Source organism: Otolemur garnettii, unplaced genomic scaffold, assembly GCF_000181295.1.
Source record: "Otolemur garnettii isolate 467f Iridium unplaced genomic scaffold, OtoGar3 scaffold00032, whole genome shotgun sequence".
NCBI lineage: Eukaryota > Metazoa > Chordata > Mammalia > Primates > Galagidae > Otolemur > Otolemur garnettii.
The window spans coordinates 7,190,073-7,209,366 of NW_003852427.1; the positions used below are offsets into that span (position 1 = coordinate 7,190,073).

Here is a 19,294-nt window from a genome sequence, read left to right on the forward strand (position 1 = left end):
TGCCTTTTCATTCCTGGTATTTAGGTATGTTTTTTCTTTTTTGTACTGATCATCGTCTTGCCAGAACTATGTCAATTTTATTGGTCTTGACAAGAAACCACAACCACACCTGGTTTTATTACACTTGACTTGATTGTGCCTCACAGATTCTGCATTTCTTACAAATTGAAGGTTTGTTACAGTTTTGCATCAGTCAAGTCTGTTGGTACCATTTTTTAACAGCATGTGCTCATTTTGTATTTCTAGGTCACCATGTGATAATTCTTGCAGTACATGTTTCAGACTTTTTCATTATTGTATCTGTTATGGTGATCTGAAATCAGTGATCTTTGATGTTATTATTGGAATTGTTTTGGAGCACCATGAACTATGCCCATATGACACAACAAGCTTGCTCTATAAATGTTTGTTTTCTAGTTGCTCCGTAAACCAGCCAGTCTGTCTTTTTTCTCTCTCACTTTCCCTGGGCCTCTTTATTCCCTGCAACACAATTTTGAAATTAGGCGAATTAGTAACCTATAGTAGCCTCAAAATGTTCAAGTGAAAGGAAGAGCTGCTTACCTCTCACTTTAAATTAAAAACTAGAAATGATTAGGTTTAGTAAAGAAGTCTTGTTGAAAGTTGAGATAGGCCAAAAGCTAGGCCTTTTGTACCAGACAGGCAGAACATTGTGAATGCAAAAGAAGAGTTGTTGAAGGAAATAAAATGCTACTTTAGTGAACACACAAATGATAAGAAAGCAAAATAGATGTTATATATGTTGAGTAGAATTTTTGTCATCATGTGGTGAACTTTATTGGTAGTAAATGGTTTTTACCTTAAAATTATTTTGTGATATTCATATAGGAACACCTGTTTCTTTAAATTAGTATTTGCCTCATGCACTTTTCAGTATTTTTTATTTCAATTCTTCAGTGTCCTAGGATTTTTAATGTGTGTCCATTTTGAAAAACATGTAGAATGCTATTTCAACCTTACATAAAAATATTTTTTGTATGTTTCGCAGTGCAGAAGCTGCTGAAAGATGGCAGAAGAAGTGGTGGTAGTAGCCAAGTTTGATTATGTGGCCCAACAAGAGCAAGAGCTAGACATCAAGAAGAATGAGAGATTATGGCTTCTGGATGATTCTAAATCCTGGTGGCGAGTTCGAAATTCCATGAATAAAACAGGTTTTGTGCCTTCTAACTATGTGGAAAGGAAAAACAGTGCTCGGAAAGCATCTATTGTAAAAAACCTAAAGGATACCTTAGGTAAGGTGTTTTTGCCTTAAAAGAAAAATAACAACTTCCATTTAAACAGATTCTAGAGTTTAATTCTTTGTGTAACATTCTGGCCTCAGAATTGACTTGAAAAGGCAAGACTAGAATTTCAGTTAGGCAAGGTAGGTTTGACTGATAGCAGTTATTCAAGCAAGGAGACCAGTGAAGGTCATAAATGTTATTTGCAAGCAGTTTCTGTAAATTTAGGCCCAAGTTTAAAGGTCAAGCCTAAATGGTGCTAATGAGCTGAGCTAATTATGGCTTTTAAGAAGGGCATCTTTGAACCATGACTGCCTTTGGAGTTTAGTCTTAATATTTAGGCAATAGTACCTCCTTGGCATCAAGACAGCTTACTTTACATGGCTCAGTGCTGAATTTTAACACCTAATGGCTTACATTTTGAACTTCATTTAAAAAAATAAACCATTATTTTATTCTTCTGTTTGGTATGATACAGTAATGTGGGTCATTACTGTATGCTAGCATCTGCAGAGCTGATCTTTCTTATTTTGTTTCACTTATCTCCCCTCCTTTCTTCCTCTAACTGTAAAGTTCTTATTTTTATTTTCACTGGCCCTCCATTAGGGCCTGAGACAGTAGAGCTAACTTCACACTGGGCTTGGCTAAGCTAATAGGAGGAAATGTACATGGATGAAGCCTCCTCTGCTGCTGCTTTTTTTTTTTTTTTTAAATTCTTAGGTGATAGAAAGTATTGGAAGGGACAGAATTTCATTCATTTTTGGTATTCAGACAAGCATGCTGTTGCTTAATGGTTCTTTTTCTATATGTAGAAGAAAAGTAAAATTTCTCTTTGCAAATACAGCATGGTTGACAAATGTGAAATATTATTATTGACTCACTATTTTACATTAGTATTTTTAATATTTTGAGACAGTGTCATGGTATGTTGACCAGGCTGGACTTGAACTAATGACCTCAAACGATCCTCCCACCTTGGCCTTCCAAAATGCTGGGATCCCAAGCATGAGCCACTGTGCCCAGCCTATTTTTAGTTTTTAAATGAAAGGTAAATCAGAAATTTTCCTTGAAGAGCTGAAGGGACCAAAGCTAGAACCAGGAATACTTCTGATTTTTAAAATACTGGACATTTATTTAAAACATGTTAATTAGAGGTATGGGGAAAATTAAGGTTATGCCTCATAGTGATGAATGCAGAGAAAGAACTAGGGATACCTAGGTAGACCTTTTTGTTCCTTTTTAAAAGGTTACTGTTATCCTGGGACTACAGAAAATGTGGCAGTAATTTACAAAAGATAGTTTAAATAATATCAAAGAGGAAAAATAGCTCAGTTTTTGATGTTTTGATACATAAACCTAAAAAGTCATTTTTTATATATATATATATATATATATTTTTTTTTTTTTTTTCTTTTGAGACAGTCTCAAGCTGTCACCCTGAATAGAGTGAGGGCATCATGACTCACAGCAACCTCCAACTCTCACATTCAAGTGATCCTCTTGCCTCAGTTTTCCTATTTTTAGGAGAAGACGGGGTCTCTCTCTTGCTCTCAAACTCGTGAGCTCAAGCAGTTTATTCACCTCGGCCTCCCAGAGTGCTGGAATTACAAGTGTGAGCCACCATGCCCAGCTATAAGTAATTTTTATTATTTGTTAATATTCTTGGGAAAACTTTCTATATTATTTTCTGATATTGAGACAAAAATACAAAATTTAAGTTTTCCTCTGTATTTAAGTCTTAGTAAATCTCTGTTAACTTTATTACCATATTACATTGTTACATATTCTAAGGGACTTGGAAACCTTTTCTTAAGGTAATGGTCTATGGTTAGCCTGTATAATGATGTAAATCCAGCATTTTGCATTAGACAGTCTTATCCCTTTTCTTGGTATCATTTTGGTAATTTAAATGTCTCATAAATGAATTTGTTTCATAGTGAGTTTGTTCCCTGAGACAGTATTTGAAAGTTAAGAAGGAAAAGGAGAAAACTAAAAAGATAAAGGTATATATATATATTTTTAATAGTTAAAAATAATAGTTAAAAGCTTCTTCCCAAATAAGTCTGAATAATTAGGTCACATTTTTTGGCCATTATGACTTGTTTTACAGGTTCTGTTATAGTTTGAGCAGGGGGAGTTTTAGAAAGGGAGAAACCTCAGAGAAACTCTGTATTGCCTGGGTGTGAGCCAGGTCACATGGATTGGGTGTGGGAAGTTTCAGTGTTACAGAATAGACCAGGAAGCACACTGAAAATTATCTTGAGCTGTGTTGACAAACTGACAAAAGAGAACACGGAATTTTTATTGAAAATGGATTGGTTAAACGTCTTTAAAGATTTTTTCAGTAAGTTAATCTGTTTCCCATTGTTTTCCTGTAGTTTTTGAATTAGAGTTTTCTCTTTTGTGAATTTAAAGGAAAAGTCTTGGAGAAATCTTGGTGGGCTTACATAAGTTGATACAGCATGTTGTTTATGTAATGTAATGTGGGCTAAATGATTAGTGGTATATCAGATAATAGTAGTTTTGACTTTAAGTAAAATAATTTTAAAATATTTTTGAATGTTTAACAAATAGGGAAATGATATAAATGGTTTGAGCTTAATGTGGTTCTAATTCAGTAACTTTCAACTTAGCACAGATATTTAAATTGAACTAAATACATTTATAAACATTGAAAACATCAGGAAATGAAGGATTAGGTAAATATTCTTTCATCCTTGACCTTTGAATTAATGTGGTACTGTTTAATTATTTTTTACTTAGACTTTAGAGAAACAGTGTAAAGATAACCTTTAATAAAAGAACTAGTAAAAATAATGCTTTTATTTGATCAATGTAAGATTGATAGAAGTTGCTGTTTTGATGAGTGTGAGATTTGGTATTTTGAAATGGGGTCTGAGAATTGCTTTATACAAAGAAAATGGTGAATAATGCCGAACCTTTTTTAGTTCAGGTTATGAAGTAATACTAATACTAATTTACAAAAGCCTAATCTGTGTGTCTGTGGACGGCCTTTTTACGATCTTATCATAGTGAACTTGATTTGATCTCCTTGAACATTTGCTTGGTGTTTCTAGAAAAACGAACAGAGGAATTATTGTGGAAGTCTTATATACAACAAGCCTAAGGAAACAAAAGAGTAATCTGACAAGAGATTCCAGGGAAAAGGGCAAAACAGAAAAGGAGTGACCACTTTGTTGAAAAGGAATGTTGTAATGTGGAGACTGATTTGTTTCTTTTTAGCCTCCGAATCCCTCTGGACACTTTTACCTTTTGTTTACTTTTTTTGGCATTATTAAAATTTCAGATCTTTGCATTTTCAGATTTGGGGGTTAATTCAAAGAACTTGGTAATATTTATTCATTTGTTTATCAAGATATTTTGGAGAGCCTATTGCAATCCAGGAAAAAGCCATAGAGTAGAAAACTAATACTGTTTCTCACAGATCCTGCATTCTGGTGGGGAGGTAGGTGATAGTTATTTAGTAATAATTACAGTGGATTTCATGTCTAGGTTTGGTCATCAGCAATTTTGACTGTAAATCAGCCATAATGATATAAAAAGAGTATTTGTATCATTGATAGAGTGATTTAATATATAGTAGAAGAACCTCTGTAAGTTGAACACCCAAGAGACTATAACAAACTGGTCAAACATATGGAGGTGGTCAACATAGGGAACTCGGCCTCCTGTACTAATATATACATGTGGTGCATGTCCAATCTATGAAAATTAAGTCAGTTTAAGGAGGTAATCAACTGCGGAGGTTCTGTATATTATCATATGTATCGTCAGTACAGTGATATAATTACCATTCTCTGTACTGAGTCTTAGGAATTTGATAATCAGTCCTAAATGCATTTATAGACTGAGGGTAAGGGTTTGAGATTTGTAACCAAAATCCTTTCTTCAGTCCCTGGAGCACCCCCCAAATTTATTTATTTTGCCAGGTGAATTACTACAGATGGGCTATCTGCTCCCTGAATGGACTTAAAGTAGAGGAAACAGGATATGTGCTCTTGTGTGGTAGCCAGAATGCCTTGGAAAACAAAAACTACACAGTGTTTTAGATGAGGATAATAAAAAAATAATTCATTTCATGTAGTTAAATAGATGAAAATACAAAAATTTAATAAAAGCCTGTGATGGAAAGAATACCATATATTTCTATTAGAATTCCTTAGTTCTGCTTCCAGATACACCTCTTACTAGCCATGTGGCCTATGATAAATAATCTTGATTTCCTGTTCCTTACTTGTAAAGGAGAGAGTTGGGCAAGACTTGATGATCCTGGAAAGTCCCTTCTAAATAAAAGTCTCATAGTCTTGGCAAACAACTAAGCAATCTTAGGTGTGTCATAGGGACCAGAGGAAATTAGCAAAGGAGAAATTTGTTTTGATGAAAGAGGAAAGTAAGAACGGAATTAGAAGAAGCTAATGGAACTCTGGAACATTTACTGAGTGATTTAGATGAAGGAAAAATGATGTAGTGGTAGTAAGAAAGACTTCATGCTGTAATCAGGCGTCCTCAAACTACAGCCTGTGGGCCACATGCAGCCCACCTAGGACATTTATCAGGCCCGCCCGGTGTTTTTGCCACAGCTGCCTGTCCTGCTTTGTAGCTGACACATCCCGGGGCCCACAGTCCAGCCCTCCAACAGTCTGAGGGATAGTGAACTGGCCCCCTGCTTAAAAAGTTTGAGGACCCCTGTAACTAAAGTCCCCACACAGTCCATGGTGGCATTGATTCAAGTCTAGGAGGTGTTCTGGAAACGATGAGGTAGCTACCTTATTTGTGTCCTGGACAAAGAAAAAGCACAATGAAGTTTATCTTCTTTGGATAGATATATTCAGATACCTAAGTGCTTCCAAACACTAGCATCTGGAATATCAAAAGATTTGTAACCAGGTTACATAAGGAACAGTTATGGATACAGAGATTTTTCTCAGGAGGAGGACAGCTATGACACAAAGAAGAAATGTTCACAGTGTTTAACCAGCTTCTTAAAAAGTCTTGAGTTTATAATGCATTGTTTTGATTAAGAAGCAGTTCTGTGGGAAGAGTGAAATAAGAACAAACAGTAGTAGTGAGTTCTTCCAAAGCTGCACTAATACTTAAAAAAATAACACAGACACACAAAGTTAATGATAAATTACTGCCTCAGAATTGTGCACATACCTCCCCAGTGATTAAATATGAGCATTTCCTTCCCCACTACTGCCAAGTCTAGCAGTATAATGCAATAAAAAAGATTAAAGTAATTTTGAAAATTTAGTACTCAAAACACTAGGAAGAGGTAGGAAAGTAATAACTACCATTTACTGAGTGCCTGCTATGTGTTATGCACTGTGCTAAGTGCTTTACATATACATGTTTTAAAATTCTTTTTACAAAACATTCATGAGGTAGGTAATTATTACACACCACCATTTTACAGCTAAGGAAACTGCAGTTTAATGAAAATTAAGTAAGTTGATATTACACAATCAGTAACAGGACTAAAATCAAACCTCTATCTCTTTCATTAAAGTTTTCATAGTGTATTCTTTAGGACTAAAGAGTAGAGAAAGAATTAGAAAGGTTTGATGCAAAAAAGGACTGAGGTTAGCAGGATTGGTTTAACAAACTGAGAGATAGGTTAAGTGCTATGGTCTGAATGCTTGTGTTCCCCACAATTCATAGGTGTTAAAACCTAATCACCAATCTGATATTAAAAGGTGAGACATTTGGAAGGTGACTAGGTCACGAGAACAGAACCCTCATGAGTGGGATTGGTGCTACAGGGTGTCCATAAAGTTCATGTGCACTTTAAAATAATTGTAAATTTTATAAGAGGCCAAGGAGAGCTTGTTTTGCCCTTTCCATCACGTAGGGACTAAGCAAGAAGGTGCCGTCTATGAGAAATGGGCCCTCACCAGACAGAATATGCCAATACTTTGAGCTTGGACTTTCTGGTCACCAGAATTGTAAGAAATAAATTTTTGTTAATCGTGAGTTGCTCAGTTTATGGTATTTTTGTTATAGTATCCTGAATGAACTAAGGAAGAACTTAGAAAAGGTAAAAGAAAGCTAAACTCTGAGGAAGATTTATGAAAGAATATAATTGTTGGCTGATAATAACAATGCAAAATGCAAAAGTATTAATACTTTATATAACTTTGTAAAGCACTTTTGCATCTGTTCTCATTGATGTAGGAACTATTTTTCTAGCAATAGAAACAAAGGACAGTGAACAGGTCCTTCTCAAAGAGGTTATAAGCAGAGGAATAGCAGGGTTTCCATAAAGTTCATGTGCAATTTAAAATAGTTGATTTTAAATTGCACACAAACTATGGACACCCTGTGCAACCTACCAAATATTTAATGGAATATTTAATAAGGGCATGGCACTGGGGATAGAGATGTGATTAAAAACTTGGTATTTGATCTCAAAGAAGATGATTTTTGTAAACAGAATATTAAGTGTTTTAATAAAGGTATTTATAAAGAGTAGTAATGGCACAAAGGAGGAATACATCAACTCTTTTAAGAAGAGAAAAGGAAATATTTAGTGAAAAAATACCTGGACTGAGTCTTGAAGAATGAGGATGGGAACTGTTTTAGGCAGAAAAATACTGTGTGCAAGGCTCAGAGCCTTGAAAGAGCATAGGGTTTTGGTAATATTGAGGAGCTGATAGCTGTAGCATTAGTTATAGGACAGCACAGGTGTGGGGTTGAAGACATGCTAACGAGAGATTATTGAGGGTTTTCTGTTACATAGAAAACAAATATTCTAAGCTTATGTTCTTTTCCCTGAAATATTTCTGGCCTCTAACATTGAAGTACATTATTCTTAGTGTTTTCCCACTTGTAACTTTAATTCTTCTTTTCTTTTTTTGGTAACATATAATTAGTCTTAGATATTACCTTTTTCAGAATTCTCTTAAAGAATTATTTGGAAACTAATCTTTATTTTAAGGTTGAAAAAAAAATTTTAATTTGCTTATATCATTACATTTTACTCAGTTTAACAAATACTTAATGAGAATCTGCTGTGTCCACAGTTCTGAATGGTGTAGGAAATAATAAAAGATAGACATAGAATGCTCTTCTCTGGACGTTTATGCTGTAGTAGATGAACTTAAAAGATAAATACAAGAATTATAATACAGGTATATCAGAAGTACAAGGTGCTTGCTTGGCTATTTAAAAAAGGAGAGGTTACACATCATTGGGGATACGGGTGGGAAATGAAGGGTGCCGAGAAGCAGAGTAGGAAGATTAATAAAATTATTACTTGGAAATTGTTAATAAGGTTTTGGGAAAAAATTAGCATACAATATTAAGTTATAAAAATAGAAACTTTATTCTGGGGATTTTGAGTAGCCATTTTTATTAAAATTTGAGGTAGTTTTGGTACAGGTCCTATACTAAAATAAAAGCATCTTTTATTTAACGTTTATTAGACATTCTATGCTTACTTTACATTATTTAATTCTCAACAACACTCTTATGAGGTGAGTGGTGTTTTCTTCATTTCTAAGTTCAGAAAAGTAAAGAGTTTGCTTAAGATTTCAATTAGTAAGCAGTAGAGCTGAGATTGGAATCCAAAGCCTGATTGAGGAGGGTCTATGCTTTTTGTCAATAGTCTATACCATAAATTTATAAAGACAATAAAGGACAGTACAGAGTATTTCTCTTAATTTGATTAACAATGAAGAAGAGACAGTATTGGCTTTTGAGCAGGGCATCATGTGATTGCAGCTATATTAATAGGAAGATTAGTCTTGTTATTATGGATGATGGTTAAATGAAGGAGAGCTTAGATTAGGAAGGAAACTAGTTTAGAAGGTATCAAAGGCTCAAGTATAGCATAATAGGCCTGAACAAGAGCAACCATAGTGGGAATGGAAAGTGTGGTGGGCAGTAGGGAGATACAAGATGATTCTGAAGATGGAAGACTCTTAAAAAAATTATTTTTGAGCTGAAAGTCATATAACATAAAATTTGCCTTTAAAAGTACACAATTCAGTGATATTGAATACATTAACGGTGTTGTGCAACTATCACGTCTATGTAAATCTAAAAGGTTTTCATCACCCTAAAAGGAAATCCTGTATCCATTAAATAGTCACTTCCCATTCCCCCTGCCCTTCCACCTGTGGCAACCCCTAATCTGCTTTCTGTCTCTGTAGATTTGCCTATTCTGGATATTTCATAGAAATGGAATTATATAATATGTGGTCTTTGTATCTGACTTTTTTCACTTGTTTCTCAAAGTTTGCCCATGTTATACCATATTATCGGTACTTCATCCCTTTTATGGCTGAATAATATTCCATCATATTTATATACCACATTTTGTTTTTCTATTCATCTGTTAATGGATGAACATTCAAGTTGTTTTCATGTCTCAGTTATTGTGAATAGTGTTACTATGAACCTTCATGTGCAAGTATTTGTTCAAATGTCTTATTTTCAGTTCCTTTGTTTATATGCCTAGGAGTGGTGTTGATAGATCATATAGTAATTCTGTTTTACTTTTTAAGAAACTGTTAAAACTGTTTTCCACATTGGTTGCACCACTTTACCTTCCAACCAGCATTATAAGAAGGTTCCAATTTCTCCACATCATGTCAACACTTAACATTTTCCTTTTATAAAATTTTTTTGTTTGTTTATATCCATCTAGTGCAGTGGTTCTCAACTTTCCTAATGCTGCGATGTATTTTCATTGTTACAAAGGGGTCGTGACCCACAGGTTGAGAACCGCTGATTCTAGTGAGTCTGGGGATAGTATTTCATTGTGGTTTTGATTTGTATTTCCCTAATGACTAATGATGTTGAACATCTTTTCATGTGCCTGTTAGCCATTTGTATATCTTTGTTAGAAAAATGTTTATTCAAGTCCTTTGTTCACTTTTGAATTAGTTTTTGATGTTGTTTTCTAAGAGCTGCTTATATGTTTGACACTTGATGCTTATTAGATTTAGATTTATAAATGTTCTGTTGTACATAATTCTGTAGATTGCCTTTTTGCGTTATTTTTTTTGCAATAAGAGTCTCAAGCTGTCACCCTGGGTGGAGTGCCATAGCATCATGGCTCACAGCAACCTTCAACTTGGGCTCAAGCAATCCTCTTGCCTCGGTTTTTCTATTTTTAGTAGAGATGGGGTCTTGCTTTTACTCAGGCTGGTCTCGAACTTGTGAGCTCAAGCAATCCATCCTCCTTGGCCTCTCAGAGTGCTAGGATTACAGGCGTGAGCTACTGTGCCTGGCCTTTCTGTGTTCTTGATAGGGTCCTCTGCACTAATGTTTTAAATTTTAGTAAAGTACAGTTGATTTTTGTGTGTGTGTGTATGTGTGTCAGTATCTGGAAATTCATTGCCAAGTCCAAGGTCATGGATGTAAGTCCTGTCTTGTCTTCTAAGAGTCATTGATCCATTTTGAGTTAACTTTTGTATGTGACCTGAAATAGGAGTCCAACTTCATTCTTTTGTCTGTGGATATCCATTTATCCCAGTCTTAAAATAAACCTATATCTCAGTTAACCACAGAGATAAAGGTATAAGACTCTTACTTCTGTTTCATTGGTCTGTATGTCTGTCTGAACACCAGTACCACACTGTTGATTCCTGTGGCTGTGTAGTTTTGAAATGAGAAGGGGTGAGTCTCCCCGCCTGGTTTAACTTTTTCAAGATTGTTGTGGCTACTTGGGGTCCCTTGCAGTTCTGTATGAATTTTAGAAACCAGCTGATGAAGTTTGATAAGGATTGCATTGAATCTGTGGATTGCTTTGGATAGTGTTGCCATCTAACACAGAATGTCTTTCCATTTATGTAGGTATTTTTAAATTTCTTTCATCTTTGTTTTATAGTTCAGTATACAAGTCATACACTTAAATGATTACATTTATTCCTATGTGTTTTATTCTTTTTAATGCCATAAATGGAATTGTTTTCTTAACTACCACTTTGAATTGTCTTTGCTAGTATATAGAAATGCACGTAATCTTTGTGTGTCGATCTTGTATCATGCAACTTTGTTGAAATTTATTCTAATGATTTTGTTTGTGCGTGTGTGTGTGAATTCTTTAGCATTTTGTTTATAAGATTGTGTCATCTGAGAATAAAAATCATTTTACTTCTTCCTTTCTAGTTTGGATTACCTCAACAGTTGCTCAGGCTAGCACTTGCATTACAGTGTTGAATAGAAGTTGTGGAAGAGGGCATGTTTGCCTTGTTGCTTGCTGATCATAGGGGAAAAGCTTTGTCTTTCCCTATTGATTGTGGTGTTTTTCACAAATGCCCTTTATTATGTTGAGGAAGTTTCCTTCTAATCCTAGTTTGCTCAATGTTTTTATTATGAAAGGGTTTTGGATTTTATCCAAAGCTTTTTCTGCATCAATTAACGTGATTATGTAGTTCCCTGTAATTCTACTAATGTGGTGTGTTACATTGATTGACTTTCAGATGTTGAACCACCCTTGCGTAAATCCCACATAGTCATGATATACGATCCTTTTAATATGCTTGCTGGATTTGTTTTTCTAGAACAGGTGATAGTTACTTTTCACAGATTCTGTATTTGTGAATTCACCTACTTGATGAAATTTATTTGTAAACTCAAAATTGATACAGTGCTTGTGTGTACATGTGCAGTGTGTCAGACTTGAGTTGCCTGATGTGCATATTCCCAATTGAGGTAATGCTTTGCATTGTTTCACCTCTTACTATAAACAAATGTGTTTTCACAGTCTACTTAATCCAGTGCTTTTGCATTTTTGTTCTTTTTTGTGGGTGAATTTGCTGTTAAAGATACCCTCTAGGCATAGTGTTAAGTGTTGTCTAGTGTTTTAAAACATAAGAAAGCTATAATTTGCCTTATGGAAAAAAATGTATGTTAGATAAGCTTCACTCAGGCATAAATTATAGTGATTTTAGTTGTGAAGTCAGTGTGAATAAAGCATAATTTATATAAAGTGTTTTAAAGAGAAACAGGCATAAAATAAGATTATGTAGAAATTGGTTAACAGTAATGTGACTAATGGCTAACTCTGTACTTCCTCTAGGAACAAGGGTTCAGAATTTGCTAATTCAGTATTCATGGTAACTTTATAGAACGTAACTACTTTAGTAGTGAAAATCAACTGACTTTTGTTGAGGATTTTTGCATCTATATTTATATGTGATATTAGGTTTTCTTGTGATGGCTTAGGTATTTAGGGTACTGTTGGTATTAATTCTTTAAACATTTGGTAGAATTCACCAGTGAAACCATGAGGTCCTGGGCTTTCTTTATAGAGAAATTTTGATTACTGATTCTTTTACTTGTTATGCCTGTTCAAATTTTCTGTTTCTTAGTCAGTCTTGGTAATTTGTGTCTTTCTTGGAATTGACTTTTTTCAATTAGGTTAACTAATTTGTTGGCGTACATAGTATTTGCTCATAATTATTTTTTAAAATTTCTGTAAGGTCTGTAGAAATTTTCCCACTTCAGTTCTGATTTTAGTGTAATAATTGGAGTCCTCCCTCTCTCCCCATCCCCCATCTTTTTGATTAGTCTAGCTAAAGGTTCAGTTTTGTTGCTGTTGTCAAATAACCAAGTTTTGGTTTTGCTGATTCCTTCTGTTATCTGTTCTCTTTTCTATATATCTGCTGTATCGTTTTTTATTTAAAGATACTTTTCATGTCAACCCTCTCATGAGCAGTCAAATATCTGTTATAATTTTTATTTTCTCCCTTTTGCTAACTTTGGGTTTAGTTTCTTCTTTTTCTAGTTTCTTAAGTTATGGGTTTAAGTTGTTGATTTGAGATCTTTTTTATGTAAGCTTTTAGAGATCATATATTTCATTCTGAGCACTGTGTTTGCTGCATCCTGTAGGTTTTGGTATGTTGTATTTTCATTTGTCTCAAAGTATTTTCTAATTCCACCTGAAATTTCTTTGTGACCCAGTGGTTGTTTGAAGAATATGTTCATTAATTTCCAGATATTTGTGAATTTTCCATTGTTCCTTTCAGTTATTGATTTCTAGGTTCATTCTTCTATGGTCAGAGAAGATTTTTTGTATGGTTTCATTTTCAGATTTATTTAGGGTAGTTTTGTGACCTAACATGTGCACATGAGAAAAGTGTGTACTATATTCTGTTGTTGCTTGATGGAGGGTTATGTACATATGTACAAACAAAACAAGTATACACATTTTGAGAAAAGACTGTGTTAAATTTGTAATACTCAACTCACATTTGACTTTTGCAATTACAAGAGGTACTCAGTGTGACTTGTATTCATCTTTTGTTATTGTTATATATTATTAGGGCACATACACACATGCACATAGTTGGCCACCTCCCTACATTGACTATCTCCTTAAGTTTACCTGATTTTCGTAGACCAAACATGCACTACATGTACCTGTTAACTACAGGTACTACTACTGTAGGCCCAATTCCCACATGTTGACTTCTTCCATGTGTTGACCAGTTTGTTACAGTCCCTTTGGTCAACTTACAGAGATTCTACTGTATATACCATTGAGTACTATTCAGCCATCAAAAAAGAATGAAATAATGTCTTTTGTAGCAACTTGGATGAATGTGAAGGCCATTATTCTAAGTGAAGTAACCCAGGAACAAAGAAGCAAATAATACATGTTCTAGGTTATCAAAGTGATAGGGATTCATGGTCATACAGAGTGACTTAATGGGCAGTAAGTCATAGAAAATGAAAGTATATAATTTTCTTACACTAGAAGAGAAGATTAAGGCATCTTGGGAAACACTTTCAACTAAGAAATCATTCACTTACTCAGTAAACATTCACTTTGTTCATATTACTAACCTGGATAGTGCTGAGCACTGGAGATACAAGGGAATAAGATTAGTTTTCTACCCTTAGGGAGTTCACTTTCATTTTTAAAAAGACAGGCTGGTAACCAAGTACAATAAAGTTTATAATAACAAGGTTTAGAGGAACCAAAAGAGAGAGACACAAGGAAATAGGAGCCTCAGGGAACTCAAAGGAGAAGACAATATAATAGAGAGAGTGGTGTGTGATACTGTTTGCTGCATAGAGAGTTTGAGAAGGCTGAGAAGTGAAAGGTACTGATTTGGCAGTAGGGAGATGACACAGTTTTTGTAAGATTGGTTTTAATTGAGTAGCTTTAGTATAACAATGGAGATAGAGGATCAGATTATAAAGTTAGGAGTATGAATGAGTTGTGAAAAAAATTGAGGGAAGAGGGGAAGACAACTTTATAAAGAATGGTATGGTTTAAAAGGAATATCAGAGTTAAAGTGACCTTATTTGGGAGAAGAGAAACAAGGATGGCACAGAGTCCCAAGATAACAGGAAGATGATATTAAGAACGCGGAAAGAATTGGGATTTAGAGACTTGGGTGAAGAAAGAATGAAGGTAGTGACAAAGTTTTGAGACTGAGAAGAAATTTGAGAAATTTTGTCTAGGAAAACCTCAACTTTCTAGGTAAAGCAGAGCCTAGAAATCTCCAAAATCACATGGTAAGAAATGAACAGCAGTGAAATGTCTGACTAAAGTTGACATAGCATATGTTTGTGCTGATGATACCGTTTGGAGATTTTTTCTCATTTCTTTCAGCAAATTGAGTATTTACTATATATTAAGCACTATGTAGGGTCCTTGAGATTATATCTGTGAACGATGTAAACAAAAATCCCTGCTCTTGGTGGAGGTTACATGAAAATGTGGGGTATTAGTGGGAGTGGAGAGACAAATAGGGGTGTGTGTGTGTTTCTGAGCATATGTTTTAAAATAAACATGAGGTAGAGCTACCTGAGTCTGGAAACTAAGCAAATGGGAAGATTACCCAGACATAACTACTTTATTGCTATTTTATATTGCATATCAAATTCTAATTTAAGCCATTGTCTTATTTCTATACAGCTAATTGTAAATCTAGGTTAATAAATCCAAGAGAAGCATGCAAACTTGATTGTAGCTGAGAGAGAAATCTATGTTTTACAATTAGGAGAAAATACATTAACTTTAGTTATTTCAGTGCCTTTGACAAGAGAAAAGATAAGAAGGCAAACTGTCATATAACAGAAATTAAATCTTCATTTATATCTCATTTCCAAAAAGATGATTGTACCCAATAGAAATTTGTTGTCTAAATCTAAAGGCATAAAAAATACTATACAGAGTTGATTCTTTTTTAATAAATACATGGGGATTTTTGATAATCATTGTTTTATATTCTCTTCTTATCACTCCTTTTTATTTAAACAGGAATTGGAAAAGTGAAAAGAAAACCTAGTGTACCAGATTCTGCATCTCCAGCTGATGATAGTTTTGTTGACCCAGGGGAACGTCTTTATGATCTCAACATGCCTGCTTATGTGAAATTTAACTACATGGCTGAGAGGGAGGATGAATTATCATTGATAAAAGGGACAAAGGTGATCGTCATGGAGAAATGCAGTGATGGGTGGTGGCGGGGTAGCTATAATGGACAAGTTGGATGGTTCCCTTCAAACTATGTAACTGAAGAAGGTGACAGTCCTTTGGGTGACCATGTGGGTTCTCTGTCAGAGAAATTAGCAGCAGTCGTCAGTAACCTAAATACTGGTCAAGTGTTGCATGTGGTACAAGCTCTTTACCCCTTCAGTTCGTCCAATGATGAAGAACTTAATTTTGAGAAAGGAGATGTAATGGATGTTATTGAAAAACCTGAAAATGACCCGGAGTGGTGGAAATGCAGGAAAATCAATGGAATGGTTGGTCTGGTGCCAAAGAACTATGTTACCATTATGCAGAATAATCCATTAACCTCAGGTTTGGAACCATCACCTCCGCAGTGTGATTACATTAGGCCTTCACTCACTGGGAAGTTTGCTGGCAATCCTTGGTATTATGGCAAAGTCACCAGGCATCAAGCAGAAATGGCATTAAATGAAAGAGGGCATGAAGGGGATTTCCTTATTCGTGATAGTGAATCTTCGGTAAGTTGATTTCTAAAGTATATAGTTCTGGGTATTAAAAAAAAAAAGAGAGACTGAAAGAGTTAAGTGGCTTCCCTAAAATTTAAGCAGGTAGTAAGCTGAGATGTAAGCATAAATGTTCAAAAACTAAAGTCAATGTTCTTTCCAGTTGTTTCTGTATTTAAAATGCATTTGCAATAAAAGGTAAATTATGTTGTCATACTAATAAATAATAACATTATAAAACCCTAAAAGTGAAAGGATAATACAGTTATGTTGTAATTTGGGGTACTGTTTAGAATATTAGGATTTGATCACTTTTCTTAAAAATGGCCCTTCTTCCTTGATGAAGGATATCACTACTTTTCCACTTATCAAGTCATGATTAATGTTGACTTTGTGTTAGTGTAGTTGTACAAAAGTGAATGTATAATTGTGCAAAAGGTTGAAAGATTGAAGAAAACATGTGAGAGTGAGAGACGGAAGAAGATTAATTGAACTTCCCAAGGAGAGGTTTGGGAAAGTGGGTCTGTACCTAACTCCTCAGAAGAATATGTAGATCATAGTAGGGTGGGGTGGTGGGATCTATTTTCGTTTAGATGGTGAATCTGACCCACTGTTTGAAACTTTAGAAGTAATTCTGTAAAAAGAGGATTCTGAGGTTGATAACAAGCAGTTGAGAAGACTATTAGATTGAAAAAACAAACACTCAGCTTGGCACCTATAGCTCACCAGCCACATATACCAGAGCTGGTGGGTTCAAATCCAGCCTGGGCCTGCCAAACAACAATGACAACTACAACAATGACCAAAAAAAAAAAAAAAATGGCCGGGCTTTGTGATGGGCACCTGTAGTTCCAGATATTTGGGAGGCTGAGGCAAGAGAATCACTTAAGCCCAAGAGTTTGAGGTTCCTGTGAGTTGTGATACCACAGCACTCTATGGAGGGTGACATAGACTCTGTCTCAAAGAAAAAAACTAAAAAAAAACCCCTAAACACTCGTGTTCATTCATTATCCTAGAGAGAAAAAAGCATCCCTCATTAAAAAGAATAACCTAAATGCAGACTGATATGTATCTTCTTGTGGATAGTCAAGCATAGATGTTAGCCAAAACACAAGGCTAGGCATGGTGGATCATATCTATAATCTCAGCACATTGAGAGTTTGAGGTCAGAGGATCACTTGGGGCAAGGAGTTTAAGACCAGCCTTGGCAACAAAGCAAGACCCTTTCTCTACAAAAAATAATTTAAAAAAATTAGCTAGTGTGGTTGTGTATGCTTGTAGTCCCAGCTATTTTGAAGACTTTGAGCCCAGGAGTTTGAGGTTATAGTGAACTATCATCTTGCCACTGCACTCCATCCTGGGAAACACAGTAAGATCCTGTCTTTTTAAAAAACAAAACCAAAAATCACAAAAATACGGTATACCATTATTTTTAGCCATATAATTTTTATGGTAGAGGTCTCAAATAGGGACATTATGTTTGGCCCTAACAATGTTTTTTTTTTTAAATATTTGAATTCATTGCCAATATTTAAATATTGGTAGATTTATTACAAAAATTTAGACTTTAGGCTTTCCATTTAATGTTGGAAGGCCTGCTAACATTGAGCCCTTCTTCCTGCAAGGCAACAGTCATAGCTGAGAAGTGGGTACTTTTTAGATTGTCTATACACTGTTTTTCCCTCTGTTCATCTGCCTTTCCACCTCGACACTTGGTTGCATGACTCTTTTGTCTTTTGTAGACATTTGATTTTATGGCCTCTCATTAGAATTAGATTCTCATTTATGTGTCCTTCATTTTTGAGCATTCATAGTGTTATCCCAGTAACAGCTACTGATAGCTACAAATTGAAAAGGGCTAGCTGTCTTAGATTTTCCCATAGGTTTCTCCAGCTGTCTGACTAGAGAGAGGGAAGAAAGCTCTTGTGCTTAAAATGTTAAACCAAAGGATTTGTTGTAGGTATATGCGATGGGAGCCATGGATGTTAAGAGATTTTTGAATGCATAGGTTTGAATCCTGTCTCTGTTAAATAGATGGTTGATAATTGGGCAGATAGCTTCCCTGAGCCTCAGTTTTCTTAACTGTAAAAAGAGTTTGTTTTGAGGAGTAAAGCAGATAATCTATGTAAATAACTTAGTGTGGTACCTAGTACTTAGTAAATGCTCAAGTTTTAGCTATTATTTGTTTAATTATAAAAGTGCTTATTGACATGTCTACCATATGTGTTTCTTTTTCTCTTTTAGCCAAATGATTTCTCAGTATCACTGAAAGCACAAGGGAAAAACAAGCATTTCAAAGTCCAACTAAAAGAGACTGTCTACTGCATTGGGCAGCGTAAATTCAGCACAATGGAAGAACTTGTAGAACATTATAAAAAGGCACCAATTTTTACAAGTGAACAAGGAGAAAAATTATATCTTGTCAAGCATTTGTCATGATGCTGATGACCAGAAATGACTGCTGCATAGCTTTAATTTGTCATGTAATTGAAGACTTAGAAGATGGTGGTCCAGTCATGCTTGATTGGAAATTGTGTTTTCTAACTCTACATGAGATTTGACTAAAATACATAAGTATTTTTATTATAACTCAGCCCGTACACACACACACACGCTATGTATGCATCTGCATAGAACAATTCCTATCCTTGGTCTTGTGTTTTATTGTTCTTTTATTGTTTTTTCTCTCTGCTTCTAATATTAATGTTTTGTATCTTGAAAAGAATCAAATAATGCAGATCAAAAGTTTTTATATGAAAGAATTCCTTTATTTGCATTTCCTTTATTTCCTTGTAAAGGCACCCTATTCTGCCATAATTTCTCTTCATATAAAAGTATTATATCTATATATGACATATGCTAAAATAAATTTTTTGGAGAGTGTTAATCTTTTCCGTGACTAAATAGCAATAATAAATGGAAAATTAGAAATTATTTTCAGGTATTGTATTTATCACATGTCATTGTAAATACCAAGTGTTTGTATCTGCCATTATTTTTTAAAATTCTCTTCAGTGTACGGCAAAACAGATGGGACATAAGTTAGAAAACATCCTGTACAATTTATTTTTATCATGTACAATTTTAATTTATAGCTCTTGGATACAAAATAA

At 34.7% G+C, this 19,294-nt stretch overlaps 1 protein-coding gene across 2 annotated transcripts; it reads left to right on the forward strand.

Annotated features, from left to right (window-relative positions):
• The first annotated feature begins 999 nt into the window (after nucleotides 1-999).
• Nucleotides 1,000-19,046, forward strand: NCK1 (NCK adaptor protein 1). Of its 2 annotated transcripts, none has more exons than XM_003789418.2 (3): nucleotides 1,000-1,250; nucleotides 15,484-16,196; nucleotides 18,426-19,046. In XM_003789418.2, exons 1-3 carry the CDS (start codon nucleotides 1,025-1,027, stop codon nucleotides 18,618-18,620), a joined length of 1,134 nt encoding a protein of 377 aa, XP_003789466.1. In that variant the 5' UTR covers nucleotides 1,000-1,024; the 3' UTR covers nucleotides 18,621-19,046. The 2 variants fall into 2 exon arrangements, with proteins under 2 accessions (XP_003789466.1, XP_023368794.1); XM_023513026.1 differs by lacking the exon at nucleotides 1,000-1,250 and adding an exon at nucleotides 3,294-3,582.
• Nucleotides 19,047-19,294: the final 248 nt, after the last annotated feature.